Here is a 21,950-nt window from a genome sequence, read left to right as displayed (position 1 = left end):
GTTTTTTATCAAAAATGGCTTTATTGTTTTTCAAAGAATTCGCCATGATGGTCGATACACTTTTGCATACGCTCGAACCACTTGCCATAGCATTCATGCCACTCCGAAACCGATATCTCCAAAACGTGTGTTTTGAACGCATCAACTGCTTCTTCTGGCGTCGAAAATCGTTGACCACGCAGTTTTTTCTTTACGCTCGGAAACAAAAAGAAATCGTTGGGTGCTAAATCAGGACTGTACGGTGGATGACCCATTAATTCGATCTTTTGAGCGGATTCAGTTGTGTGATGAGATGTGTGAGAGCTCGCATTATCATGATGAAGACTTATTCTGCGACGGTGGTTATTTTTTCTTAATTCACCAAACACTTCTGGCAAACAAATGGTGGTGTACCAGTCAGAATTGACTGTTCTACGATCCTCTAGTGGAACTTTTGCCACATGTCCACTAATTGCGAAAAAACAGGCGACCATTTGCTTCGCAACACTTCGAGCTCGAACAACTTTTGTTGGGTTATCTTCACTTTGAAAGACCCATACTGTCGACTGCTGTTTAGTTTCGGGCTCATACGCATATATCCACGATTCGTCGCCTGTGACGATGTTATAGACGGAATATGATGCACCGCGGTTATATTTGTTGAGCATTTCTTTGCACCAATTCACACGAGCTAATTTTTGGTCATCGGTCAATTTATGTGGAATCCAACGAGAGCAAATCTTTTTTACGGCCAAATGGTTATGCAAAATCGTGTGTATTCTTCTCATACTAATGCCCAAGGATGCCTCAATCTCACGGTATGTGACATGACGATTCTGCTTTATCATGTTTCTGACAGCATCGATAGTTTCTGGAACAACAACCGATTTTGGACGACCTTCACGGAATTCGTCGATGAGCGAATGACGACCACGATTGAATTCAGTAAACCAGTGATATACAGTGGCCTTGCATGGAGCTTCATCGCCAAAGACCAAATGAAGTTGATCAAAACACTGTTGTTGAGATACACCCAATCCAAAGTCGTAGTAAATTATCGCACGAAAATTTTCACGAGTAAAATTCATTTTTTTGTTGAGACGCAATTTAGATGTCACTGTGAACAATACAAATAGCGCGCGTATGACAGAACGTTCTGAGATCGTTTATGCTACCAAATGTTAAACTTAACGAATATGACAATGGTTTGTATCGGACAACACTAAATATTGCCAATTCTAGAAATATATGGAGCAGCCCTCGTACTACGCGTACCAGTAGTGTCATCCAGCTGCTGGAGCTCAGCAGCTGTTTTTTCGTAAAGCAACATTCAATCATGATTTTTATTTCTGAAAAACTTAAAAAATCTTCTTTTTAATTATTTTTTTTCTAATGGATAAATTAATTAATTCACGATTTGATTCAAAATTGGTTATGTTCTATAGTTTAAAAAATTAACATTTTTCCATTCGCTGCGAACTGTCCATTTGAATGGACATTTTTGTCCTTATGGTAGCGACTTGAGCAGCTCGATGTGCACATAAATTCAAAATAGACATTTTTTATTTTATAAATTGGTTTTATGTTTCATTTTTTTAATCGCTACTTTTATCCGTGTTAAATGAATAAATTCTTGAAATATCTACACTGAAACAAAAAAAATCTTGATTCAGCTGCTGGAGTCGGACTATACATTTCAATCACATTCAAGAGAATAATTGCTAAAATCAACATTCGGTAACTTTTATTAAACTAAAGAAAATTATATTATTATTATTATGCATGTAAAGTTATTTAAAATTATTTTAGCAACAAAAATTAATAAGAATCCATAAACTATTGTCGTTGTTTGTCATAAACATAGATGCGTACTGAAATAGTTCGGTACGTTCATTTGACATATTACAGGTGGCGCGTCGAACCGAAAAACTACGTATTTCACTACTATGGAATTAATGCTCGATGAAAAACAACTAAATTATATTGTATTTATTTAAATTATTTTAAATAAACCACCAAGGCGAAGGAACGCTTTTCAGTGCAGTTGTTAAGAAAATCGTTTTTCCCTTAGTATGGATTCCATACTTTATGCACATGCTCTTTTTTCATTTCTTTTTCATTCTTTTCCCTCTTTCTTCCCTCACTCTTTTATTGTCTCTTTCACTCTTATTCACTTTCAATCTCCTTTTAAAAAATCGGATTTTCCGAGCGCCATCTCTGAGTCCCAATACAAACCAAAGGGAAACTCTGACGAGGTGAAGAGCGAGTGAAATACAATTAAAATAAAATGTCTTACATCCGTAAGATGAACTTTTCCGCACTTTGATCCACAACATGTATTTATTACATATCTTTTACTTAAATTTAAATTCACGAGAAAACTGAATTTGAGATCAGTTTTGCGATACAAATTATTTTCTACGCAATTTTCACACAAAAATTACTAAAAATGTGAAAGGCCAACATTCTGAAAGTAGGAATCATTTTTCGGAGAAATGTAACCCATCTTTTACTGATTCAATGAGCATTGTAACAATGCCCCATCACAAACATTTCGAAAACGCAATTGATTTAGACGACCCACAAAGTGATTGATTTCGCTGTTTACAGCTCATCAGTGCAGCTTTGTAGGACGTTACCATCTGCAGACCAAATCACTTTTAAGTGTGACTTATCAGATGGTATCGAGGTCTGCCGGATTTTACCGGGCGAGAATAAACTCCAAACAATTGAGAAAATGATTGTTTGTGCCCAAAACATGTCACTTCATGTGATATCAAGTGTTTCGAGAGAGAAATAAGGACTGAAAATCCAAATTAGATTAAAATAAAAACTTTAAAAAAGTTTTGATTATTTATCAGAGACAGTTTAAACTTATAAATAAGTAGGAATCATTTTTCGGAGAAATGTAACCCATCTTTTACTGACTCAATGAGCATTGTTTTGTTAACACGATAACTTTCAAACAAGAAAAGTAATTCAAAATCTGACTTCATAGAATGATTGAGGGTGAAGAGGAAAAGAAACCATTAGGTATTGAGCGACTTTGGTTGATAGAGTGACGTGTCATGTCTGGTGTGATGCCCATGGGCATCCATGGGAAAAATTCAACGTTTCTTTCAAAAGCGTTTTTAATGTATTCTTAAACACTCAAAAATATGTAATGGGGGGTTTTTGGGTACGAGAAAACCGAATATGACGTTAGTTTTGCGATACAAATATATTTCGACACGATTTCCATACAATAATTTCAAAAAAATTGGATTTTTGTATGGAAGCCATGCCTGTATGATATCGTAATGAGCTGAAACTTTGCACAGGTTATTTTTTTCACACAAAAATAAAATTCCGAGGGTTTGAAAAGATTTTCAGGTGTCAATGAACTGAATTTTGACCTTTTTCTTGAAAGGACCATATTTTGAAGACAGCTGGGCCGATTTTCGAACTTTGATATATTTTCTGGATCTATGGCCCAAGGGCTTTCCAACCATACACCAATCGCGACTAAATGCCTTCCAGGTTAGAATTTGGAAATTGCGTGTATATAGCAAGTCGACTTTTCAACACACTAATGTGGTTTCGTCACTCGCGCGTACTGCCGTCCGCTGTGATACATTATATCACGTTTTCAGTTTTCAAAAAGATTGTCGGGTATTTTCTTGTTTTTTGAGATAAAGTAATTTCGTGATGAGCAAATTTTAAATATTATTTTCATTATTTATTCATTATCCTCGCACAAAGGCCAAAATTTGGTGGTAATCGGTCGACGCGTTTCGATTTTATGAAATTTTTTCTAAGTTTTCGGTCTAATAGACCGTTACTACACCTAGGAGGGTTAACTTCGGTATCATGATACTTGATACTTATTGTGATACGCCGTATCATAATCGATCTTGATACTAGCTACTCATGTTGATACTCGTATCATGATTGGTTTTAATATTTAATAGCATCTTAATAGAATATCATTATGATACAAAATGTATTAAGATTCGAGTTTGGCACATCTATATGAAGTTCCCTTGCCCAACTTTGTGATTTGTGTCCTGCCTTTTAAGAACGACCATTGCCATTTAAGCATCGAAACCAGTTTTGTTATCAATTTTGAATGTTGCATTTTATCGAAAGCTTTGGAGAAATCAGCGTAAAATACATCCAATTGTTTGTTGTCTTCAAACGCCTTGTAACCATGTTTACAAACTCGTGTTGGTGAACTGTTATTTTGTTGTCGAGAGTTTTCTTTAATCTGTTCGTCATGAGTTTATCGAGTATCTTTGCCAAACAGGGTGGAATTGAATTTTCAATCGATGGAATTTAAAATAACATTCGCAAAAAAAGATTAGGATCATTTTTTCTTTATTCAATTGAATCTTTGAAATTTATAAGATATTCCGTAAAATCCCAGTTTTCAAGAGAAATTCTTCGACTTACCAATGGAACATGCATTAAAGCGGCAAAATCAAAATTATAAACCACATGTCGCGCTTGTGATAATTTTGTCTTCATTTAAAATAAAAGAAAATAAAAAAAAGTAATAATACGGTCGATATTTTCTGATTCACAATGCTTGTATGGAGAATATATCGAAAAATTGACATATTTTGGATTATCAATTTCTGTTGATTCGTCTTCGTACTTCACTCTTGGTCTTTTTCCATTCTTCTGGATGTGCCTTTTTCTGATGACTATACATATTTGGCCGCCATATGAAAGCCTCGGGACAAAATGAACATTTATACGTCTTTTCACCGGTATGCGTTGAAATGTGATCCTAGAAAAAATTAAAAAACGAAAAGAATTTTACTAAAACGAAAAAATAAAATCTTCTTTTGATAATACCTTCAGAGCAACAGCTGCTTTAAATGTTTTCTCGCACAAATGGCATCGGTATATTCTTTCACAGTGGACTTCTCTCACGTGGCATACTGTAAAATTATAAAAAATGAATAAAATTTCAAGATGTTTGAAGAGAAATCTTTCCACTTACGTAATGCATGTTGGTTGGGTGAAATTTTATCACATTGTGAGCATTTCTGTGGTTCAGAATTGTGCCGCATCATGTGATCTTTGAGTGTGTATCGATTGCTGAGCCATGCGCTACAAATCTGGCATTGTGCACGTTCGCGTCGTATTGAATTTTCCATATGCATACTTCGTATGTGAGACAAAACTTCCTTGCGTGTCGTGAATGTCTTCGCACAGTATTCGCAAATCTCCGTTTTCGCTTCTTTGTTTGACTCATGAATGCGAAACACGTGAGATTTTTTTAGCGTTTCAGTCGAGAATCTGAATAGAAATGAATTGAATTTTAATCAATTTTATGTATTTATCAATTGAAACACTTACTTTCTATTGCAATAATCACATGGGAAATTTCGTGCAGTTTTTTCTTCGTGAGATCTCTTATGAACATCTAATCGGTATTTTGATTTCCATGCTTTGCCACATTCGTTGCATGTAAAACGTTTTGTATCGAACGCTTTATGTTGCGATAGATGCGCACTTAAATCGGCCTTTCGTGGAAACACCTTCATACAAATTTCGCATTTGAAAATGCTTGGATTCATATGGTATTGTAAATGATCGTTAATATTTTTAAGTTCTCTGAATTTCATGTCACAGCATTTTATGTAGCCATCGGGAATGTCATGCTCTTCTAAATAATGGAGTTTGGCATGTTGCAATGAGGACACTTCAATTTTACATAATTCACATTTCATATCGAAGTACAATTTTATGCTATTTGAATCTGGATTAACGGTATTTGTCGATAGTTTCTTTTTTTCGATGCCATGTGACAATTTCATGTGTCTAGTCAAATGATGTTTGCTGAAAAATGTTTTATTACATTCTTTGCAAACATTTTGTTGAGGTGTTGATCGTGCCTCGTGCACACGTAAATGTGCTCGCAATGCAATTATCGTTGTGCTATCCTTCTTACAAATACAACATTTGAAGAGGTCCGGTCTTAAATGCCACAACACATGACCCTGGATGTTCATGGCTCTCTTGAACTTTAGTCCACAACATTGAATGTATCCCTCGGCGATGTGATGCTCCTCCATATAATGGTATTGTGCTTCTTGCAGTGATTTAAATATTACATCACAATAATCACATTTCATATCGAACTGGTTCGCAATCACTCTATCGATTTCAGCTGCGTCTAGTGTCATCTTTTTGGCCTCAAGCATTGTATTCCATTGGCGACGCACCTCGTCGTGCTTATGATAAAACTTCAAATGTGATTCGAGCTTTTCCTTGGACGTACATCTTTAATCAAATAGAAAAAAATCAATCTAAATGAAATTTTGTTGGTATTTTCGTTTTTCTTTCTAGCATACTTACAATTTCGAGCATATGTGACACGTCAAGTTGTTTGAATGGCGCATCATGTGCTCACGAATTTTATTGATTTCTGGAAATATTTTGTCGCATATGTCACACGTATAACTTTTTGCATGTCTATGTTTGGCTATGTGCGTCTGGAAAATTCGAAACAATCTTAATAATTCAATATTTATTCAGCACAGAGAAAAGATCAACTCACCGACAATGACAACTTTGTTTTCATTATTCGATCACAATATTTACACCTTGAAATAAAAATCGAATAAGAATAATGTTAGATGATGTCAGTTGACACACAGAGATAATAATTCGAATTACTTGAACATTTCGGGATATTCGTGCCATTTAATATGGTCGGCGACCAATTTATCACGTTTCAACTTGAGTCCGCAACATTTTATGTAACCGTCATCAATTTGGTGTTCATTTTTATAATGTGTGATTGCACGCCTCAGCGATTTCAGTTCGATGGAACAGATGTCACATGTCGTGTCAAAGTTTTCATCGAAAATTTCCTTACTTCTCATCGAATCAATGTCATATGATGTAGAACTGATGGAATCACATTCTAATTCTGTTTCAATTTGATGAATAATCAATGATTATTTTATATTGGTTCCAGGTTATTAAAACTTTACCCGTTAATTGTCGAAGAGCAGTTTCTTCGGCCGTTGTTGCGCCAGCATTAAAAAGAACATCCGGAAATTCCGATTCCGTAGTTTCGGATTTGGTTGGTTTTTCATCGGTGTCATCGAGCGCATCGGATTTTGTTGAAAGTTCATCGACAAATTCATTTAGTTCATCGTAATTCGAAATAACCTCAACGAAATTCGTTTGCTCAGAAATGTCACGGCAATTACTTTCGATGTCATTCTCTTCCTCGTATTTAACGATTTGCTTCAAATAATCTTCCTGTGCATTACGTACAAACCGGTGAAATCGATGAAACTCTTCGATTTTATCCCAACAATTGCAACAAATCCATTTTGGTAATGCATCTGTTTTGCATACCTGTCAACAAATTCACACGCAATGAAAATCAATCATTCGGATTTTAAAAGAAGGATCAATTTACCTCGCCAATGTGTTCATTTAGAATTTCGATTAAGCTCGTATCGGAATCATCGAAAATGTCCAACAATTGAGTTGATGATGAAATACACAAGCGACATATTTTTGTTTCTGCCATTAAATCGGTTTAATTTTGTTCATCAAAATAAAAAAAAAATCGTGGTGTACAACATAGTAAATACTGCACGTTATTGTTGTCATTGTTTAATCTGTCAAATAATTAAATTTAACGCGACGGTGCTATGCGATTGCATGTCGCATATACCCAGTTATAAGGACACGTTTCTTAGCATATTTGAATCGTTGGCTTTATACAGTTGTAAGACTTTTTTTACACACCTATGCTATTCCAAAAATAAATGTTGTATGCGAATGCAACAAAATGTTCATCCAAATTTGCAATCATCAAAAAGCAAATTAAAGAAAAAGAAAAGAGATTTTTTTCATTTTTATAAAATTTTATTCGCAATAAATATTCGTATTGAATTCGAAGAATGGGGAACTATTTTCACATGAGAATTGGTAAATGTGATGATTTTGTCTAAGCAAGACTAATGGTGGCGATTTTTCTTGCGTCTATGCAACCAGTACGTTTAACGTTGCTCAAATTGTATGGGTCAAAATCGATTAGGTCTTCATTTTCGTACAACTAAACAAATAAAAGAAAAGATCATTAGGAATGCGTAAGCACACGTGGATTTGGCATACCAAGAAAAGTATTATTACCTTATTCAAGAATTCTTCACCAAAATCTCGTGTGCGTGACCAAACAGTTGTATGTTGTGCAAATTGTACATCACCATCATTATTGATTTCTTTATTACAGTTCGAAATTATGGCATATGACTCATAATCCGTATTAAAGATGGTGAAATTTGATTCGAGAATTTGAGCGCCTGGAAAAGATGGAGTTTTATTTATATTTGCTTATTATTATTTTTACTCAGATCTTTAAAATTCTACCGGACAAAAATGGCGGAACGAAACGAAACTGAGCCGAATCCTCTTCATCCAATTGTTTTAGGTAATGTTTTGAGACTGTTTCGTATTTGAGCGGTCTTTCTTCTTCATAATTTGTGTACAATTCAAATACAGTCCTAACGATATACTGATTCGATTTTTTACTCTCTGTTACATTGTAGAATTCGCATGATGGTATTTCTTGTTCATTTTCATCTTGTTCACTTTCATCAACATCGGGTTGAACCTGGTACCAAACACCTAAAAACTATACAAAAACATAAGTTTTCGGTTAATCATTCTACGAAGAGATAACGCATTTCACTAATGTCAGTGCTGAGTTCAAAGCACTAAAAAAAAGATAGAAATTTGAATGAACAACCGAATAATATAATGTCATTGATTAGACAGTAGACAATTTAATGTGAACTTAATTCGGTCATTCTTCAAAGAAAAAAACATTAAATTACTTACTCTTTCCATGTCCAATTCTCCATCCATCGGTGAAACAAGTGCTGGGCATTCGTTCTCGAATATACGATCCGAATTTGCACCATGAATTATAAAAACTGCCAAAAAAATAAATTTGTACATTTTTCGTCGTATTTTCAATCGAATAAAAGGAGAAAATTTAATTTAAATTTGCACCGAACGATTTATTCAAAATTAATTTTTGATGTGAATTGTACGGAGTTCAATGCTCAAATGAACAATTATTCGAAAATGTCGATTGTTTAAAAACAAGTGCATTTTATTCAAAAAGGTTTCAGTTTTTGAATTACGTTATTTACCACCTTCCTTAATTACGACATATTCGGCCATAATGACATCTCATTAGTTCAATTAAAAAAAAGAAAGTGCCTATTTTAAAATAGATTTCGTCATCGGCACCGACTTTTCAATGTCTCACTAAAAATGATTCATACTTTCTTTGTAAAAATTCATTTGAAATCTACTCTTGTCATCTGATTGCACAATGAAATAAATACCATAAAAACTGAAGATTAAGATAAAAACTAGTTTATTGGTGTGTTCATTTTGTTCATTGATGGTTTTTTTTTTTATTATTTTTGTTTTGTCTGTTTCCATTCTTCTGGATGTGCCTTTTTCTGATGACTATACATATTTGGACGCCTGCAAAATTTGATACATGAAATTATATGTACATTTTTATTATTTTCATAATGTGATCCTACCAGATGAAAGCCTCTGGACAAAATGAGCATTTATATGTCTTTTCTCCGGTATGAGTGGCAATGTGATCCTGAATAATTGCAAATTATCATTTTAGATATTAAATTTTTGCCGTGAAAAATTTGAAAATACCTTCAAAGCAACAGCCGCTTTAAATGTTTTTGGACACAAGTGACATTGGTGTTTTTGGGCAACATGAACACTTCGCATATGACACGCCTTCGCATTGGAAATAAGAAAGAAAAAAACATAAATCATTGAATATTTTAAGAACTAAAAATAAAATAGTATTCTTTAGTACCAATGCTGCTTCGTTTGGTGCAATTTTATCGCACATTGAACATTTCACGGGTGTGCCATTGTGAATTGTGTCGACATGCTTTTTCAGACGGTATTTGTTAATAAATATTTTTGGGCACATCCAACATTTAAACTCTTCAGGTGGTTCCTAAATAATTGCATACAAAATTGAAAAAAATAAAAATCACATCTAACTTGATTGCATACTTTTTCAATAGTTGACTATTTAAAATTATCGTACCTTTGAATCTTTTGCATCTGAATTTGTATTATGCGCAACTTGAATGTGATTCTTCAATGTTGAACGAGCTATGAATTTTTTTCCACAAAATTCACACACAACGCCCGACATACCATTATCAACGTGATGAAATTGAATATGATCATCTAACGCCTTTTGCGTTGTGTACCTTTTTAGAGAAAATTCATTCAATAAATTTACAAAACGTCCAGTTCTTTTGAATGATATGCCAAAATAACAAACCGTTTGCTGCAGTGTGAACAGGAAAGTGATTTTTTCAATCGTTTTTTATGTTTCTGTGAATGCCTTTTTAGCGCATGATTCGAATGAAATGCTTTGTCACATTCGCAGCATAAAAATCGTTTTTCATCTACAATTTTATGGTGTGACTTATGGTTTATAAATTTTTGACGATCACTGAATTGCTTGTCACATTGTTCACATCTAAAGAAAGTGGAGAACATTTTTGTATAAAACTTTCTTGAATTCAATTACTTCTCTCCCAAAGATATTTCTACGGGTACTTCTGTCTTCTTGAAAGAACTCAACAGTACAATATAACACTGCCATTTATTGCTACGAATAACTTACGTAAAAACCATGCCACGTGTATGCCATTGAAAATGATCGTCGATTGTTTTCGCTTTCATAAATTTCCTGTTACAGCATATAAGATATCCTGTGATTCCATGGAACATTGAGTAATGTAGCCTTGCATCTTGGTATGATATAAACTTTGCATCGTCACACAAATCGCATCTCATCGTAAAAAAATCAGCCAGCGTGTGATTGGATGCATTTGAATTGCCCTCTGAAAATCAAAAGATATTTCAATCAAAATTTATTCATTTAAAAAAAAGTATTGCCCATTCTTACCCATTCCATGAAAATACGTTGAATGCACGTTCAACAGATTCTTCGACGTAAATATTGCATAACAAGTTTGACACTTATGTATATCAGCCGCGCTCATATTGCCTAAATGTCGTGAGATATGTTTTCGCATCGATCTTGCTTTATCTATAACTTTATTACAAAATCCACATCTAAAAACCTCTGGATACAAGTGGAATAAGGCGTGCTCATTGATCGCTATAGAGCTACTAAATTTGAAATTACAACAGATTATATAGCCATCGGTTTGATGTTCTTCCTGGTAATGCGCATTTGATGCGTCCAATGACAACGGTATTGATTTTGTACATAAATCACAAGATGAATTATAATGCTTCAATAGGACTGGATTTATTTCATCGGAATAAATTGACTTCTTTGAGATTGCTTTTAGTGTTTCCAATTGCTTAAGCAAATCCGCCATTACGTCTATTTTAAAATTGATAAAGCACGATTATTCGTATTCATACATTATCAAAAAAGTGTTGATTTCTTTACCTGCATTAAATCCATGTTCCTTGCGTTTATGTATATTTAACGCATATTTGCTTTCACATCTGAAAAAATGTCATGATTTATCAATTATTATTTAAAAAGAAATTGATTTGAATTGTAGTTGGCCATACCTTAAATTACAAATTTGGCATTTATTTCGCACGTGTCTTAGTAAATGTTCGAGAAGTTTCTGTTTTGTGCATATGACCATTGTGCAAATGTCACAAATGAGCTCCTTTTTATAAGTATGATATCTAGTCTTGGGTCGTTCATACACTATATCCATTGGTTCATCGTCTGAGTTGTCCGTGTTTTCTCTTGGTTCTGATGATTTGACATCGTTAATATCATCTTCGATTGCTTCGGTGTTTTCGACTTCAACGTTTCCAATTGGTGTGGAATCTTCCTCGATGAATACAGGCACCGATTCATTTTTACTTATGTCATATTCTATTTTGACTTTCGTTTTATTTTCTCCTTCATCGATCAAAATTAAATTTCCAAGTGTGTCTGACGTCGATGGAGCAACGGCTTCGAAATGAATTGGCTCTAAGATGTCGTGATTGTATGGTTCAACAATATGATTTTCGGGCTCTTCAACCTTAACAATATTACTCAAATATTTAGCCTGTGTATGTTGAACCTTTGAAATGAATTGATGGAATCGATCAACTATCGTCCAGCAGTCCAGACACACGTGCTTTGGCAATGGATCCGTCTCATCAATCTGTTCTCCAATTGAAATACTCGTATATTAATCAAATAATAAGACTTAATATCAACAGATCACCAGTTGAATAAACTTACCTCACCGAAATATTTGACAAGAATTTCAATCACATTATCCGGAGTCACATTTGCACAGGTATCGATGGTTTGTTTTTGATTCGTCAAACACAATCGACATAAATTCGTTTGGTTATTCTTGATATGATTCCACATCTTGTAAAGAACAAATTCTCAGATTTTCATTGTATACACTTTATTGTTATTCGAATATTTCATGAACACAAAAAAACACAAATTAAATGTCAAAATGCTGAAAAATGCGATAGTATGCGTTGGGCTGCGTTGCATTCAAACAAGGTGAAGTTGGATTTGTATTAACTGTAAGCGGGGCAATTAAATCTTCATTTAGTTTAAAACAGAATGATATTTTGGAGAAAATTTTGTCTTTTTTTCGCGAAAATCGGTTTTACATTGAATTGGTCAATTGACGACAGTGGACATCGTCTATTTATAATTCAATTATTGATAATTAAATTAACTCTTATGATATGGTCTTTTTGGCCATTGCCACACATTTACGCGGACTACATAAGTATATACTTAAGTACAATCGGCAGAGGGCGGAAAAATGAATGGCTTAAAATATCCAATGTTTAAATTAAATTGCGAAACAGCGACAGAATGTTCAAAAATCACATTTGAATGTTTCCATTCAAATAAACGAAACCGACTCACAACGAAACCAGCTGCCAAAATAACGGACTTAACTCACAATTTGAAATTGTTGAGCCTCGGCAAACATCAACAGATGATGATTTCGGAAGCAAATGCGAAGATCTGTCAAGTAATACATCTGATTACATTTTAGAGAAATACAAACTTTTACAATAAAAGAGAGTCTAATCTTAAAGAAGGTGAAATTTTTAACCTCAATTCAAATAAAAAAAAGGAAAAATTAACAAATAAAGTTTTAAAAATTTGGATGTTTGGTATAGTATTTTGACACGGCTATTTGATCATTTAAACCATTAGTTAAGTTTTATTGTTTCTTTATAATACATTGTGTTTTTTTAAGTTCCTTTTTGAGTTTTTTATTTATGTTCATTAACCCTCCTAGGTATAGAGTGAAAAAAAAACTTGAACGGATAGAGTCACCCATACAAAATGTATGAAAAGTCTATGAAATGAACAAAATTATATTTCTTTTTTTGTTGAAATTTTCATTATAATTTTTTTCAAATGGGAAAAAAAGTTGAAAATAAATAATTTATGACAAAATTAATTGGAATCTGATGATGCAGTTCATACGGACGCTTTTTGGTGCAGTTCGTACACATCGCAATTTTTTCGGAATGTTCACCACAAACATTTTTCATACATTTGCTGCACTGTGTTCGCGTCTTTCTATTGATTTTAGTGGGACATAAATGACATACACTTTTTTTATCTTGTTTGGTTTGCTTTGTTGAAGTTGACGGTGCTGTTGAACTGTGCTGAGTACAGCTCGATGCGCTTTATTAAATCCATTAGTAGATCTGCGTGCTATTTGATCATACACCAATGCTTCTGATAATTCGATCAAAAATTTCTTGCGTTGAAATGAATATCGATCTCGTGTAATTCCATGTTTTGCATTATAAACAATGAACGCAGCGAGTCCACAATGTGGAGTCCATATACATTGATCAAGTTCATGAAGAAAGGCCAACGATTTCTGCCTCGTTGACATGAATAGCTATGACACAGTTTATCTGAATGATCAACGCCACCTTTTGTGCTGTTATAAAATGTATTGATTTCATCTTCAGAACCCACACTTTTGATCGACAGCGAACGAATCATGTTTGTGTTTCTTAGCTTATATACACATATACACAAATTCTTTCTTTTTTATTCTTTGCTACATTGCTGAATCTACTCTATATGCACCGTTTTATAACGCAAAATTCAGAATGTGCACTGTTGACAGTTTTGAATTGTTTTATTTTTTACTGTTTATATGAGGTTTTCATGCATTTTGTATGGGCGGTCCAATGGACCGCCACTATACGTTCTAGGTGAGATTTGGTTTTATCAAATGTCCACAACATATACAATTATTTTATGATAGAAACAGTATGCACATGAATTATAATCTTCTGTACGAATAATCTGCCCGAGAAATTTTGAATTTTTTTAATTTACTTCGATTTTTATTCAATTTTTTCAAAAATTTCGGTCCAATGGACCGCCTCTATACCTAGGAGGGTTAAATTGTTTCAGACAAAAAAAATACGCTATTTTGAACAATCACTAATATAAATAATTTACAATTAAATAAAATGATAAAAATCAAGTCGATTGATCTTCAATTTTGCTTTCGGTCGCTTTTTCACCTTCACATTCAAGTGGATGTAATTTTTTCATGTGTGCATCCAGACTCCTTCTCCACACAAATGCTTCCAGGCAATAAACGCATCGATAGAGTTTTTCCGTTGCATGACATGTTGAATGTTCCTGAAATGATTGAATCATTAAAAATGTCCGAAAATCAAACGATTTTTTTTCTTTCATTTACCTGCAACTCGTCGGCATTATTAAATGATTTGTCACATAATCGGCATTTATGTTTGCGCCGAATTTCATGGAATGCTCGGATATGGCCGAGTAGCGCGTCATGATTTGGTGCTTCTAATCCACATTCTTGACATCTATTCAGTTCGATCGGGTGACATTTGCGATGCAATTTCAAACGATATCGACTGCTTAACCATAAACCACAAATTGTACACATTTCACTTTTGTTCTCATCTTTTTTCGCACGCTTTTGTGGATCATCCGAGTGATGTGCCTGAATGTGTTTTTGTAAGTGGCTCGTTTGTGAAAATCCTCTACCGCAAACATCACAAACAATGCGAGCACCCGTTGTATTCCCATAGTGAATCAATTGCTCATGACCATCACGTTTTTCTTCGGTTAAGAACCTGTATGCATGGAATGCAAACAATATGATTTTTGTTTTTAGCAAAACGAATGAATAATCAATCTTTCATTCAAAAATCAAACTTTACCGTAAACCACAAAAGTTGCATTGAAAATCTCTTGGTCCACTTTCATGTACGGCTTTTCGGTGGCCAACAAGTGTTGTATGCCGTTTAAAACTCTTACCTAAGGGGAGAATCACAAAAGAAAAGAATAAAATTCAAAATAATCGAAACTAATCGAAAAATAATCGTAAAACAATCAATAATAATTAATAAGTAATTTTTAAGTGATTTGCCCCTTACTCTTACCGCACACTTCACAGGTAAATACTTTGTTGTGACGGCGAACATGGCATTTGAAATGATCCTTGAGATTGAATAATTTATCACAAATTGGACACCTGAAAATGGATATGATTCATTTAGATTCAAACGTTTTTTTTTTGTTGTCGATTTTTTTCTTCATATTTTACCTTAAACTCTCTGGATGATGGTGCCATTGGATGTGACTGTCTATTGCGGCCAATGTTTTCATTTTTTTATTACAGCATTTAATGTAGCCTTTTGGTTCACTGTGTTCACTTAAATAGTGTCGCTTTGCATGTGAAAACGATTCAAACATCACCTCGCACTGATCACATGACATATCAAAATGATTGATCACATAGTCCAGCTGCTGTTGAGACATTGTTTCTAAAAGTTTGCACACACTTATTTCGTGATTCTTTCTCTTTGTGTGTGTGTGTAAAATTTGAATATCTTACCGTGTATATTTCGCATATGCTTTTCCTTCTGAGCTTCGTTAAATAGTCTGGAAAATTAAAAACAAATTCGTAATTTCATCGATCAATTTTTTAAAAAAGTCACTCACGTTTTCGCACAAATTTCACATTTGATTTTTTCAGTTGTGTGCGTTTCAGCCTTGTGATACATTACATTCGCTTTAGTGGCAAAATGTTTATTACAAATATCACAAACATATTTTGGACTTTCCAACAGATCAACAATATGGTTCTTGAGATGATTTCGCAAATATGATTTCACTTTGATCGATAAATCACACACGAAACAGCTGGAAATGGAATATTATTATCGTTAGATTCAGAAAATGTTCGAATTGAAAAGTGAATCTTTACTAATATATTTCTGGATTCTTATGATAAGCAATGTGCTCCTTCACCATGTGTTCTTCGCGTAATTTCATGTCGCAGCACTTGATATATCCCCTATTATTATTATGCTCGTTTAGGTAATGCACTTGTGCTTCATTGAGTGCGTTAAACTCAGTCGGACATTCATCACATTTTCGATCGAATTGTTGCCATATCTTTTCTTTTTCATCTGATTCCACATCGTTCGTGTCGATCGAACTTATTTCATTAAGTTTTTGACGAAGTTTAGCATCGAAATCTTCAAATCAATAAAAAAAAATCAATAAAATCGATTTGTGTTTATAGAAAAAAATTGGAAATATTTCTACCTGTTTCATGAATTTTTGAATGTTGCTTTAGCTTTTGTTCAGACGGAAGCCTGTGCGTGAAAAAGAAGTGTTTCAATGAATTTATGCCGAATGAAGAAAATTTGATGATTCAATTACTTGAGATTACATGCAGCACATTCGAATCCATGCCGTAGTCTTATATGAACGGATATCCGAGTTCGACGAGTAAATGTTTTCACACAATGTGGACACTTGTAAATTTTGCCTGCTCTCCAATTGAGCGCCTTTCGTCTATTGGCTTCTTTTCGTTCTTCTTGTGTTCGATACTTTCTTGGTCGGCCTCGCTTTCGTTTCGGTTGTTCGGTGTCTAAATCTTTTCTTTTGTATGCTTTCGTCGGTGTATATTCATCGGCCTCATCGGCATCTTCAATGGTTTCGCTATCGTCTTTGAATGATTCATCTAGAATATAAGTTCAATCAAGTTAACTCTGTATATTCAAACCTGATTGAGTATTCAAAATTACCGCTGTCCGAATGATCTTCTTGAAAATCGGCATCACTGTCACCATCTTCTTCATCATCATCTCCGTTATCACTACCAAAACGATCAGTTCTCAATTCTTCGTGAAACACAACACTCTCCGTATTTTGCTCAATTTCATCGTACTTCATTTCGATTTCGTTTGGTGTTTCCGGAATTGCTAATAAATTGAAAAATAAAAAAGAGTTCAAATTTCATGATAATCCAAAAAACCAAATATTTACTTACAGAGATCGTCATAATTGGTTTCATTAAATACCGGTTCTTCATGGTCCGATTCGATCTTAATAGGAACTATGCCATCCGAAAGAAATTGTCTCTGTGCGGCAATCACCTTTTGATAAAATTCATAGAATGTCTTCATCTTCAACCAACAATCCACACATACAAAATTGGGCAGTGCATCAAATTCATCGACCTTCGCAAAAGAAATCATTGATTGTTTTTTATCAATTTGCATGGAAATTCAATAAATGTTTACTACCTCACTACGGAATATTTCACGAATGGACTCAATCACACGTTGCGATGTTGTGAATAAATTTATGTGAAAAAATCCAGTAGAAAAACACAGACGACACTTTTCGCCCAAGTTTGAACCCATTTTTTTCTCTTCTCAATTCATACAAAATAAGAAATTCATTTAAAAACTAGCTAGATTTTCTTCATAACATTTCAGTTCCTATTGTTTGTTTATTAACAACACTTATTATGTCAGCAATAAATGACAGTTAAACGGAGTCCATTCATTGCGTTACAATGCGGTGAAATGCATAACGTTACGAAAAGTTTAAAATGAAATAAGTATAAGTAAAAAAATAATCCGAACTCATTCTTTCCAACATTATATTAATCGAAATAATTTTTAAGAAAAATTTGATTTAAAAACTGTGAGTGACATAGATCAAAAAATCAAAATAATTTTAACATGTGCGTCATAAGTCTTTACACAACCAACGCATGTAGTGCATTTATCGGTACCTCGACACTACTATCAAACCCAATCCGACATAATAGAATCATTCGCAATGTCATACAAACTGGATTTGCGTAAGTCTGTCGCAAATTGTTTTGGGCAGCTAAGTACAAACGAAATTTTGCGTGTGTTTAAAAATAAACCAATCTCTCGCCGAACCATCTATCGTGTTTTAAAGGATTGTCAGGAAGGTAAAGAACCGGAAAATAAGAAAATCCCTGGTCGTCCCTCCAAACTAACTGCCAGAACAACGAAAAGTCTGCTGTCAAGTGCTAAAAACAAGATTGGCCAATCAACACGGCGATTATCACGTAAATTTGGTATTTCAAAATCAACTGTCCATCGCATTTTGAAGAAAAACAACATTTGTTATCATAAATGTAAGCAACCACCAAAATATACACCGAGACAACTCGAAATAATACCAAAATGTTGCCGTGCACTTCGTGACAAACACTTTGCAAACGGAAAATTCATTATTTTGGATGATGAATCTTATTTCACTTTTGCGCACAATGAATTGAATGGAAATTACACTGACAACATTGAAGCAACACCAGACGATGTTAAAGATGCCGGCGATGCAAAATTCGAGCCAAAGGTATTGGTGTGGTTGGCCATCTCATCGAAAGGTGTTTCAGCGCCGTTGATTCGACCAAATGGAGGTCAAGCGATCAATTCTGACACTTATATCAGTCAATGCTTGCCAAAACTGAAGCAATTCATCGAAAACCATCACGCCCGAGACGAAATCATGTTTTGGCCGAACCTTGCAAGCAGTCATTATGCGAAAAAAACATTGAATTGGCTCACTGAGCAAAATATACCATTTGTACCGAAAGAGGACAACCCACCAAACATTCCACAGGCACGTCCAATCGAAGATTTCTGGTCGGTTCTAAAATGTAAAGTGTACGAGAAGGGCTGGGAAGCTCAAAACGAGCAACAGTTGATGGGTCGAATCGAGCGAAAATTGACGGAAATGGATGTATCAGTCTGCCAGAACATGATTTTGAATGTTCGAAGTATACTACGAAAAATCGAAGACAATGGACCTTTAAGTGTAATTTGAATGTGCTATTCGATAGCCCATGAATAAAGATTTATACCAATAAAAATAAATTAATATTGTGTATTTGTTATTCAAATACCCATATAATTCATTTGCGGAGTAATTTTGACGGTGGCGGGACTGTGTGGAGTTTGGCGGAGATGACATACAAACTCTGTGTGTACGAGGGTAACAGCACTTCTATGTGTATCATTCTTACGCAGATTATTAGTAACTTAGCTGTGTGTACGGCTACTAAGATGTACGATTGGACAAAATAAATCTATGAACAGCAAAGAACGCTGTTGCACTCGTACACACAGCATTTGCATGCTATCTCCGCTGAACTCCGCACAGTCCCGTCATCGATAAAATTACTCCGCAAATGAGTTATATGGGTAGTTATTTTGATTTCATTTTTTCATAGTTTTTAGGCGAATATTCATTTCATTGGGTTGAAACTAAATTTGTGTCAAAGGTTTGATATATTCTTGCTTTTGCTCAATTCATATTCGAAACATCGAATAGTTTCCATGCCTCAGACATTTAGAGATACTTGATTAACATTTGCGGTGTTTAGAGTCTGAAATCTCAATTTTTCAAGAATATTTCAAATAAAATTTGTCCATTTTTATTTCTCATTTTTAAAATATGTATTCTTTTAATGACATTTAAAATGCTCTCAAGCTGTTTTTAATAAGAAAAAATTCTGTCCACATTGCAGTCAGATTTTTAAACGGCAGCATATCTGTTTGTGTTGCTTCCGAAAAATCCAATAAATAAACAGACAATAAAACGAAAATAACAATCTATGGATTTGTAAATAGTGCAATCTTCTTTGATTCTCTATCAGCTGTCCATTTGTCGAAATGAACTTGTTTCCGATGTTTGTGCATATTTGAATTAGATTTGAACATTTTCGGACAATAATGACATGTGTACAGATTTTCACCAGTATGAGATGCAATATGTTCCTATACGAATCAAAAGAGAAGAAAAAATGCAATTGAAAAAATTGTTTGAAATAAAAAAAAGAGTTTCAAATAATACAAACCGTTAAAGAAAGTTGTCGTTTGAATGTCTTTTTGCAAATGGTGCAATGGAATGATGCGTCGCCGTGAACGAGTCGCTTGTGATGATTGAGAGCTGTTCGTGTTGGTTTCAGTTTATGGCAAATATCACACACTTGTGGCGAATCCGTGTGAATTTTCATGTGTTTGTTTAATGTTCCGCGATTTTTGAGCCAAGCACCGCAATGGGTACATTGTACTCGCGGCTCTTCGATTCCCATGTGTTGTGTTTTCATATGATCTTGAAATCCTTCTTTTGTTTTAAATACTTTTGCGCATACATCACATATTCGTTGGTCAATCCGTTCGTGTACTTTGAGAATATGCATTTTTAGTATGTGCTCGGATTTGAAGCTGTTTTTATTGAATAAGTAAATTGTTTTAGTTTCTCTTTTATAATTTACTAAATCATTTTTAATCTTACTTCTTTTCACAAATGTTGCATATGAATTTTTGATCACCAATCGGATGCACGTCGCTCAAATGACGATTCAAAATGTGTTGCCGCGAAAATCGTTTATGACACTGGTGACACTCGAAGCTTCGTTTCTCATCTTCCAAATGACGTAAAGCGTGTGCGGTTAATGTTCTCTTTTCATGGAATTTCTTCGGACATTTTGTACAACTGCAAATTCACAAACTTATATAGAATAGATCTACAAAAAAAGAAAAATATTTCGCATACTTGAATGCGCTTGGGTCGGCATGCCATGTTATGTGCTCGATGATTCGACTTCTTAAAAAGAATTTTCGATTGCAACATCTCAAGAACGGCTTCAAAATATTGTGTTTATCCAAGTAATGAGTTCGAGTATCGTTCCACGATTCAAAATGATGCATACATAAATCACAGTTCATCTGAAAATAGTCGGCAATTTTTGATTCCATTTCCAACTCTTGCGGTGAATAGTGTTTTTCTTCGAAAATCGGTGGTCCTTTTTTGGTTTGTATTGTGGCGCTTTTTCGATCTTTTGTTGTTTTGTTTGGTGACTTGACTATTTTTTTTTGTTTGAAAATTGCAAGATATTTTTTATGAGAGCGGGAAGTTATTGTTGTTATACCTTTCACACTTTTATCTTCGATATATTCATCGTCTTGGTCGGATGTACTATCACAGGCTGTTATGTCTTCCATTGATAAAAAATCTTCCGAAGTGTCATGTTCACTTTTCACGGACACCTTTTCGATTTCATCGTCTTTGTATTTTGAGTTCAACAGATATAAATGGGCCATTTGAACTGATTTATAGAATTGATCAAATGTCAGGACTTTGTCCCAACATTCCAAACATATTCCATTCGGTTGATCGTTAAAGTCCTCCACCTAAAAATGAATTATTCACATTTCGTATATGATTGAAATATAAGAAAATAAATGTAAACAAACCCGAAACCAGAAGTGATCAGACAATGTTTCGGCAATTTTCAGCTGTCGTCCACGATTACTAAACACACGAATTATTTCACAATCGGTTTTTGTGCACAAAATACATTGATCAATTACAAAACACATTTTTTTTCTTAAATTTATTCATTCGCATTCAGTTTTTTTTACGATTGACTTCATAAAATATTATTATCGCTGTCCGTTTACAAATAGAACGGACTTCAGCTGTCAAAGTCAAATTCAACGCACAGTTGTGCGTTATACAGTGTGTACTTGCATCTGAATTTGTTTTTGCATTTGTATATCGA

At 34.1% G+C, this 21,950-nt stretch overlaps 6 protein-coding genes across 7 annotated transcripts; 1 reads left to right on the top strand and 5 right to left on the bottom strand.

Moving 5' to 3' along the window:
- Nucleotides 1-4,318: 4,318 nt before the first annotated feature.
- Nucleotides 4,319-7,592, bottom strand: LOC116340025 (zinc finger protein 888-like). Its single transcript, XM_031766171.1, has 9 exons — nucleotides 7,406-7,592; nucleotides 6,969-7,341; nucleotides 6,649-6,904; nucleotides 6,530-6,575; nucleotides 6,328-6,464; nucleotides 5,326-6,252; nucleotides 4,967-5,265; nucleotides 4,819-4,904; nucleotides 4,319-4,750 (listed from the first exon to the last, which is right to left on the bottom strand). The coding sequence occupies exons 1-9, from the start codon at nucleotides 7,517-7,519 to the stop codon at nucleotides 4,589-4,591; spliced, it is 2,400 nt and encodes a 799-aa protein (XP_031622031.1). The 5' UTR covers nucleotides 7,520-7,592; the 3' UTR covers nucleotides 4,319-4,588.
- A 252-nt stretch (nucleotides 7,593-7,844) lies between these two features.
- LOC116340768 lies at nucleotides 7,845-9,325 on the bottom strand. 2 transcript variants are annotated; one of them, XM_031767425.1, is made up of 5 exons: nucleotides 9,153-9,325; nucleotides 8,836-8,930; nucleotides 8,365-8,629; nucleotides 8,128-8,297; nucleotides 7,845-8,050 (listed from the first exon to the last, which is right to left on the bottom strand). In XM_031767425.1, the coding sequence occupies exons 1-5, from the start codon at nucleotides 9,181-9,183 to the stop codon at nucleotides 7,943-7,945; spliced, it is 669 nt and encodes a 222-aa protein (XP_031623285.1). In that variant the 5' UTR covers nucleotides 9,184-9,325; the 3' UTR covers nucleotides 7,845-7,942. The 2 variants fall into 2 exon arrangements, with proteins under 2 accessions (XP_031623285.1, XP_031623293.1); XM_031767433.1 differs by having other exon boundaries at nucleotides 9,144-9,162.
- A 34-nt stretch (nucleotides 9,326-9,359) lies between these two features.
- LOC116340753 (zinc finger protein 62-like) lies at nucleotides 9,360-12,482 on the bottom strand. The gene is made up of 11 exons (XM_031767402.1): nucleotides 12,293-12,482; nucleotides 11,617-12,212; nucleotides 11,489-11,547; nucleotides 10,973-11,419; nucleotides 10,688-10,907; nucleotides 10,340-10,540; nucleotides 10,097-10,265; nucleotides 9,857-10,003; nucleotides 9,688-9,774; nucleotides 9,558-9,625; nucleotides 9,360-9,495 (listed from the first exon to the last, which is right to left on the bottom strand). The coding sequence occupies exons 1-11, from the start codon at nucleotides 12,425-12,427 to the stop codon at nucleotides 9,426-9,428; spliced, it is 2,199 nt and encodes a 732-aa protein (XP_031623262.1). The 5' UTR covers nucleotides 12,428-12,482; the 3' UTR covers nucleotides 9,360-9,425.
- A 961-nt stretch (nucleotides 12,483-13,443) lies between these two features.
- Nucleotides 13,444-17,848, bottom strand: LOC116340744 (transcription factor grauzone-like). Its single transcript, XM_031767389.1, has 13 exons — nucleotides 17,644-17,848; nucleotides 17,388-17,577; nucleotides 17,143-17,319; nucleotides 16,775-17,078; nucleotides 16,658-16,707; nucleotides 16,314-16,587; nucleotides 16,049-16,249; nucleotides 15,942-15,988; nucleotides 15,651-15,870; nucleotides 15,487-15,578; nucleotides 15,265-15,361; nucleotides 14,772-15,177; nucleotides 13,444-14,710 (listed from the first exon to the last, which is right to left on the bottom strand). The coding sequence occupies exons 1-13, from the start codon at nucleotides 17,761-17,763 to the stop codon at nucleotides 14,546-14,548; spliced, it is 2,343 nt and encodes a 780-aa protein (XP_031623249.1). The 5' UTR covers nucleotides 17,764-17,848; the 3' UTR covers nucleotides 13,444-14,545.
- Nucleotides 17,849-18,187: 339 nt separating this feature from the next.
- Nucleotides 18,188-19,207, top strand: LOC116347595. The gene has a single exon (XM_031778259.1). The coding sequence runs from the start codon at nucleotides 18,188-18,190 to the stop codon at nucleotides 19,205-19,207; it is 1,020 nt and encodes a 339-aa protein (XP_031634119.1).
- Nucleotides 19,208-19,846: 639 nt separating this feature from the next.
- Nucleotides 19,847-21,875, bottom strand: LOC116340762 (transcription factor grauzone-like). Its single transcript, XM_031767412.1, has 6 exons — nucleotides 21,643-21,875; nucleotides 21,318-21,579; nucleotides 20,942-21,251; nucleotides 20,681-20,881; nucleotides 20,241-20,610; nucleotides 19,847-20,160 (listed from the first exon to the last, which is right to left on the bottom strand). The coding sequence occupies exons 1-6, from the start codon at nucleotides 21,766-21,768 to the stop codon at nucleotides 19,996-19,998; spliced, it is 1,434 nt and encodes a 477-aa protein (XP_031623272.1). The 5' UTR covers nucleotides 21,769-21,875; the 3' UTR covers nucleotides 19,847-19,995.
- Between the last annotated feature and the right edge of the window lie 75 nt (nucleotides 21,876-21,950).

This window comes from Contarinia nasturtii, unplaced genomic scaffold (assembly GCF_009176525.2).
Source record: "Contarinia nasturtii isolate CC-2019 unplaced genomic scaffold, AAFC_CNas_1.1 Cnas_scaffold_129, whole genome shotgun sequence".
Taxonomy (NCBI): domain Eukaryota; kingdom Metazoa; phylum Arthropoda; class Insecta; order Diptera; family Cecidomyiidae; genus Contarinia; species Contarinia nasturtii.
The sequence above is the reverse complement of the archived record's forward strand: the minus strand, read 5'-3'. Positions and strand labels throughout refer to the sequence as shown.

What these genes read in the sequence shown, in the direction of transcription:
- LOC116340025 (XM_031766171.1), bottom strand. Translation starts at nt 7,519, where the DNA reads ATGGCAGAAACAAAAATATGTCGCTTGTGTATTTCATCATCAACTCAA. An exon ending in TGCTCTTCGACAATTAACGG is followed by an intron (nt 6,905 to 6,968) that starts GTAAAGTTTTAA and finishes AAATTGAAACAG; the next exon opens with AATTAGAATGTGATTCCATC. An exon ending in ACCCAACCAACATGCATTAC is followed by an intron (nt 4,905 to 4,966) that starts GTAAGTGGAAAG and finishes ATAATTTTACAG; the next exon opens with TATGCCACGTGAGAGAAGTC.
- LOC116340768 (XM_031767425.1), bottom strand. Translation starts at nt 9,183, where the DNA reads ATGGCCGAATATGTCGTAATTAAGGAAGGTG. An exon ending in GAGAATTGGACATGGAAAGA is followed by an intron (nt 8,630 to 8,835) that starts GTAAGTAATTTA and finishes GTTTTTGTATAG; the next exon opens with TTTTTAGGTGTTTGGTACCA. An exon ending in GTGAAGAATTCTTGAATAAG is followed by an intron (nt 8,051 to 8,127) that starts GTAATAATACTT and finishes TTATTTGTTTAG; the next exon opens with TTGTACGAAAATGAAGACCT.
- LOC116340753 (XM_031767402.1), bottom strand. Translation starts at nt 12,427, where the DNA reads ATGTGGAATCATATCAAGAATAACCAAACGAATTTATGTCGATTGTGT. An exon ending in CACCAAACGAAGCAGCATTG is followed by an intron (nt 9,775 to 9,856) that starts GTACTAAAGAAT and finishes TCCAATGCGAAG; the next exon opens with GCGTGTCATATGCGAAGTGT. An exon ending in TGTCCAGAGGCTTTCATCTG is followed by an intron (nt 9,496 to 9,557) that starts GTAGGATCACAT and finishes CAAATTTTGCAG; the next exon opens with GCGTCCAAATATGTATAGTC.
- LOC116340744 (XM_031767389.1), bottom strand. Translation starts at nt 17,763, where the DNA reads ATGGGTTCAAACTTGGGCGAAAAGTGTCGTCTGTGTTTTTCTACTGGA. An exon ending in TTCAAAAATTCATGAAACAG is followed by an intron (nt 16,588 to 16,657) that starts GTAGAAATATTT and finishes ATTGATTTGAAG; the next exon opens with ATTTCGATGCTAAACTTCGT. An exon ending in TGCAACTTTTGTGGTTTACG is followed by an intron (nt 15,178 to 15,264) that starts GTAAAGTTTGAT and finishes CCATGCATACAG; the next exon opens with GTTCTTAACCGAAGAAAAAC.
- LOC116347595 (XM_031778259.1), top strand. Translation starts at nt 18,188, where the DNA reads ATGTCATACAAACTGGATTTGCGTAAGTCTGTCGCAAATTGTTTTGGG.
- LOC116340762 (XM_031767412.1), bottom strand. Translation starts at nt 21,768, where the DNA reads ATGTGTTTTGTAATTGATCAATGTATTTTGTGCACAAAAACCGATTGT. An exon ending in CTGATCACTTCTGGTTTCGG is followed by an intron (nt 21,580 to 21,642) that starts GTTTGTTTACAT and finishes ATTCATTTTTAG; the next exon opens with GTGGAGGACTTTAACGATCA. An exon ending in TGCAACATTTGTGAAAAGAA is followed by an intron (nt 20,611 to 20,680) that starts GTAAGATTAAAA and finishes CAATAAAAACAG; the next exon opens with CTTCAAATCCGAGCACATAC.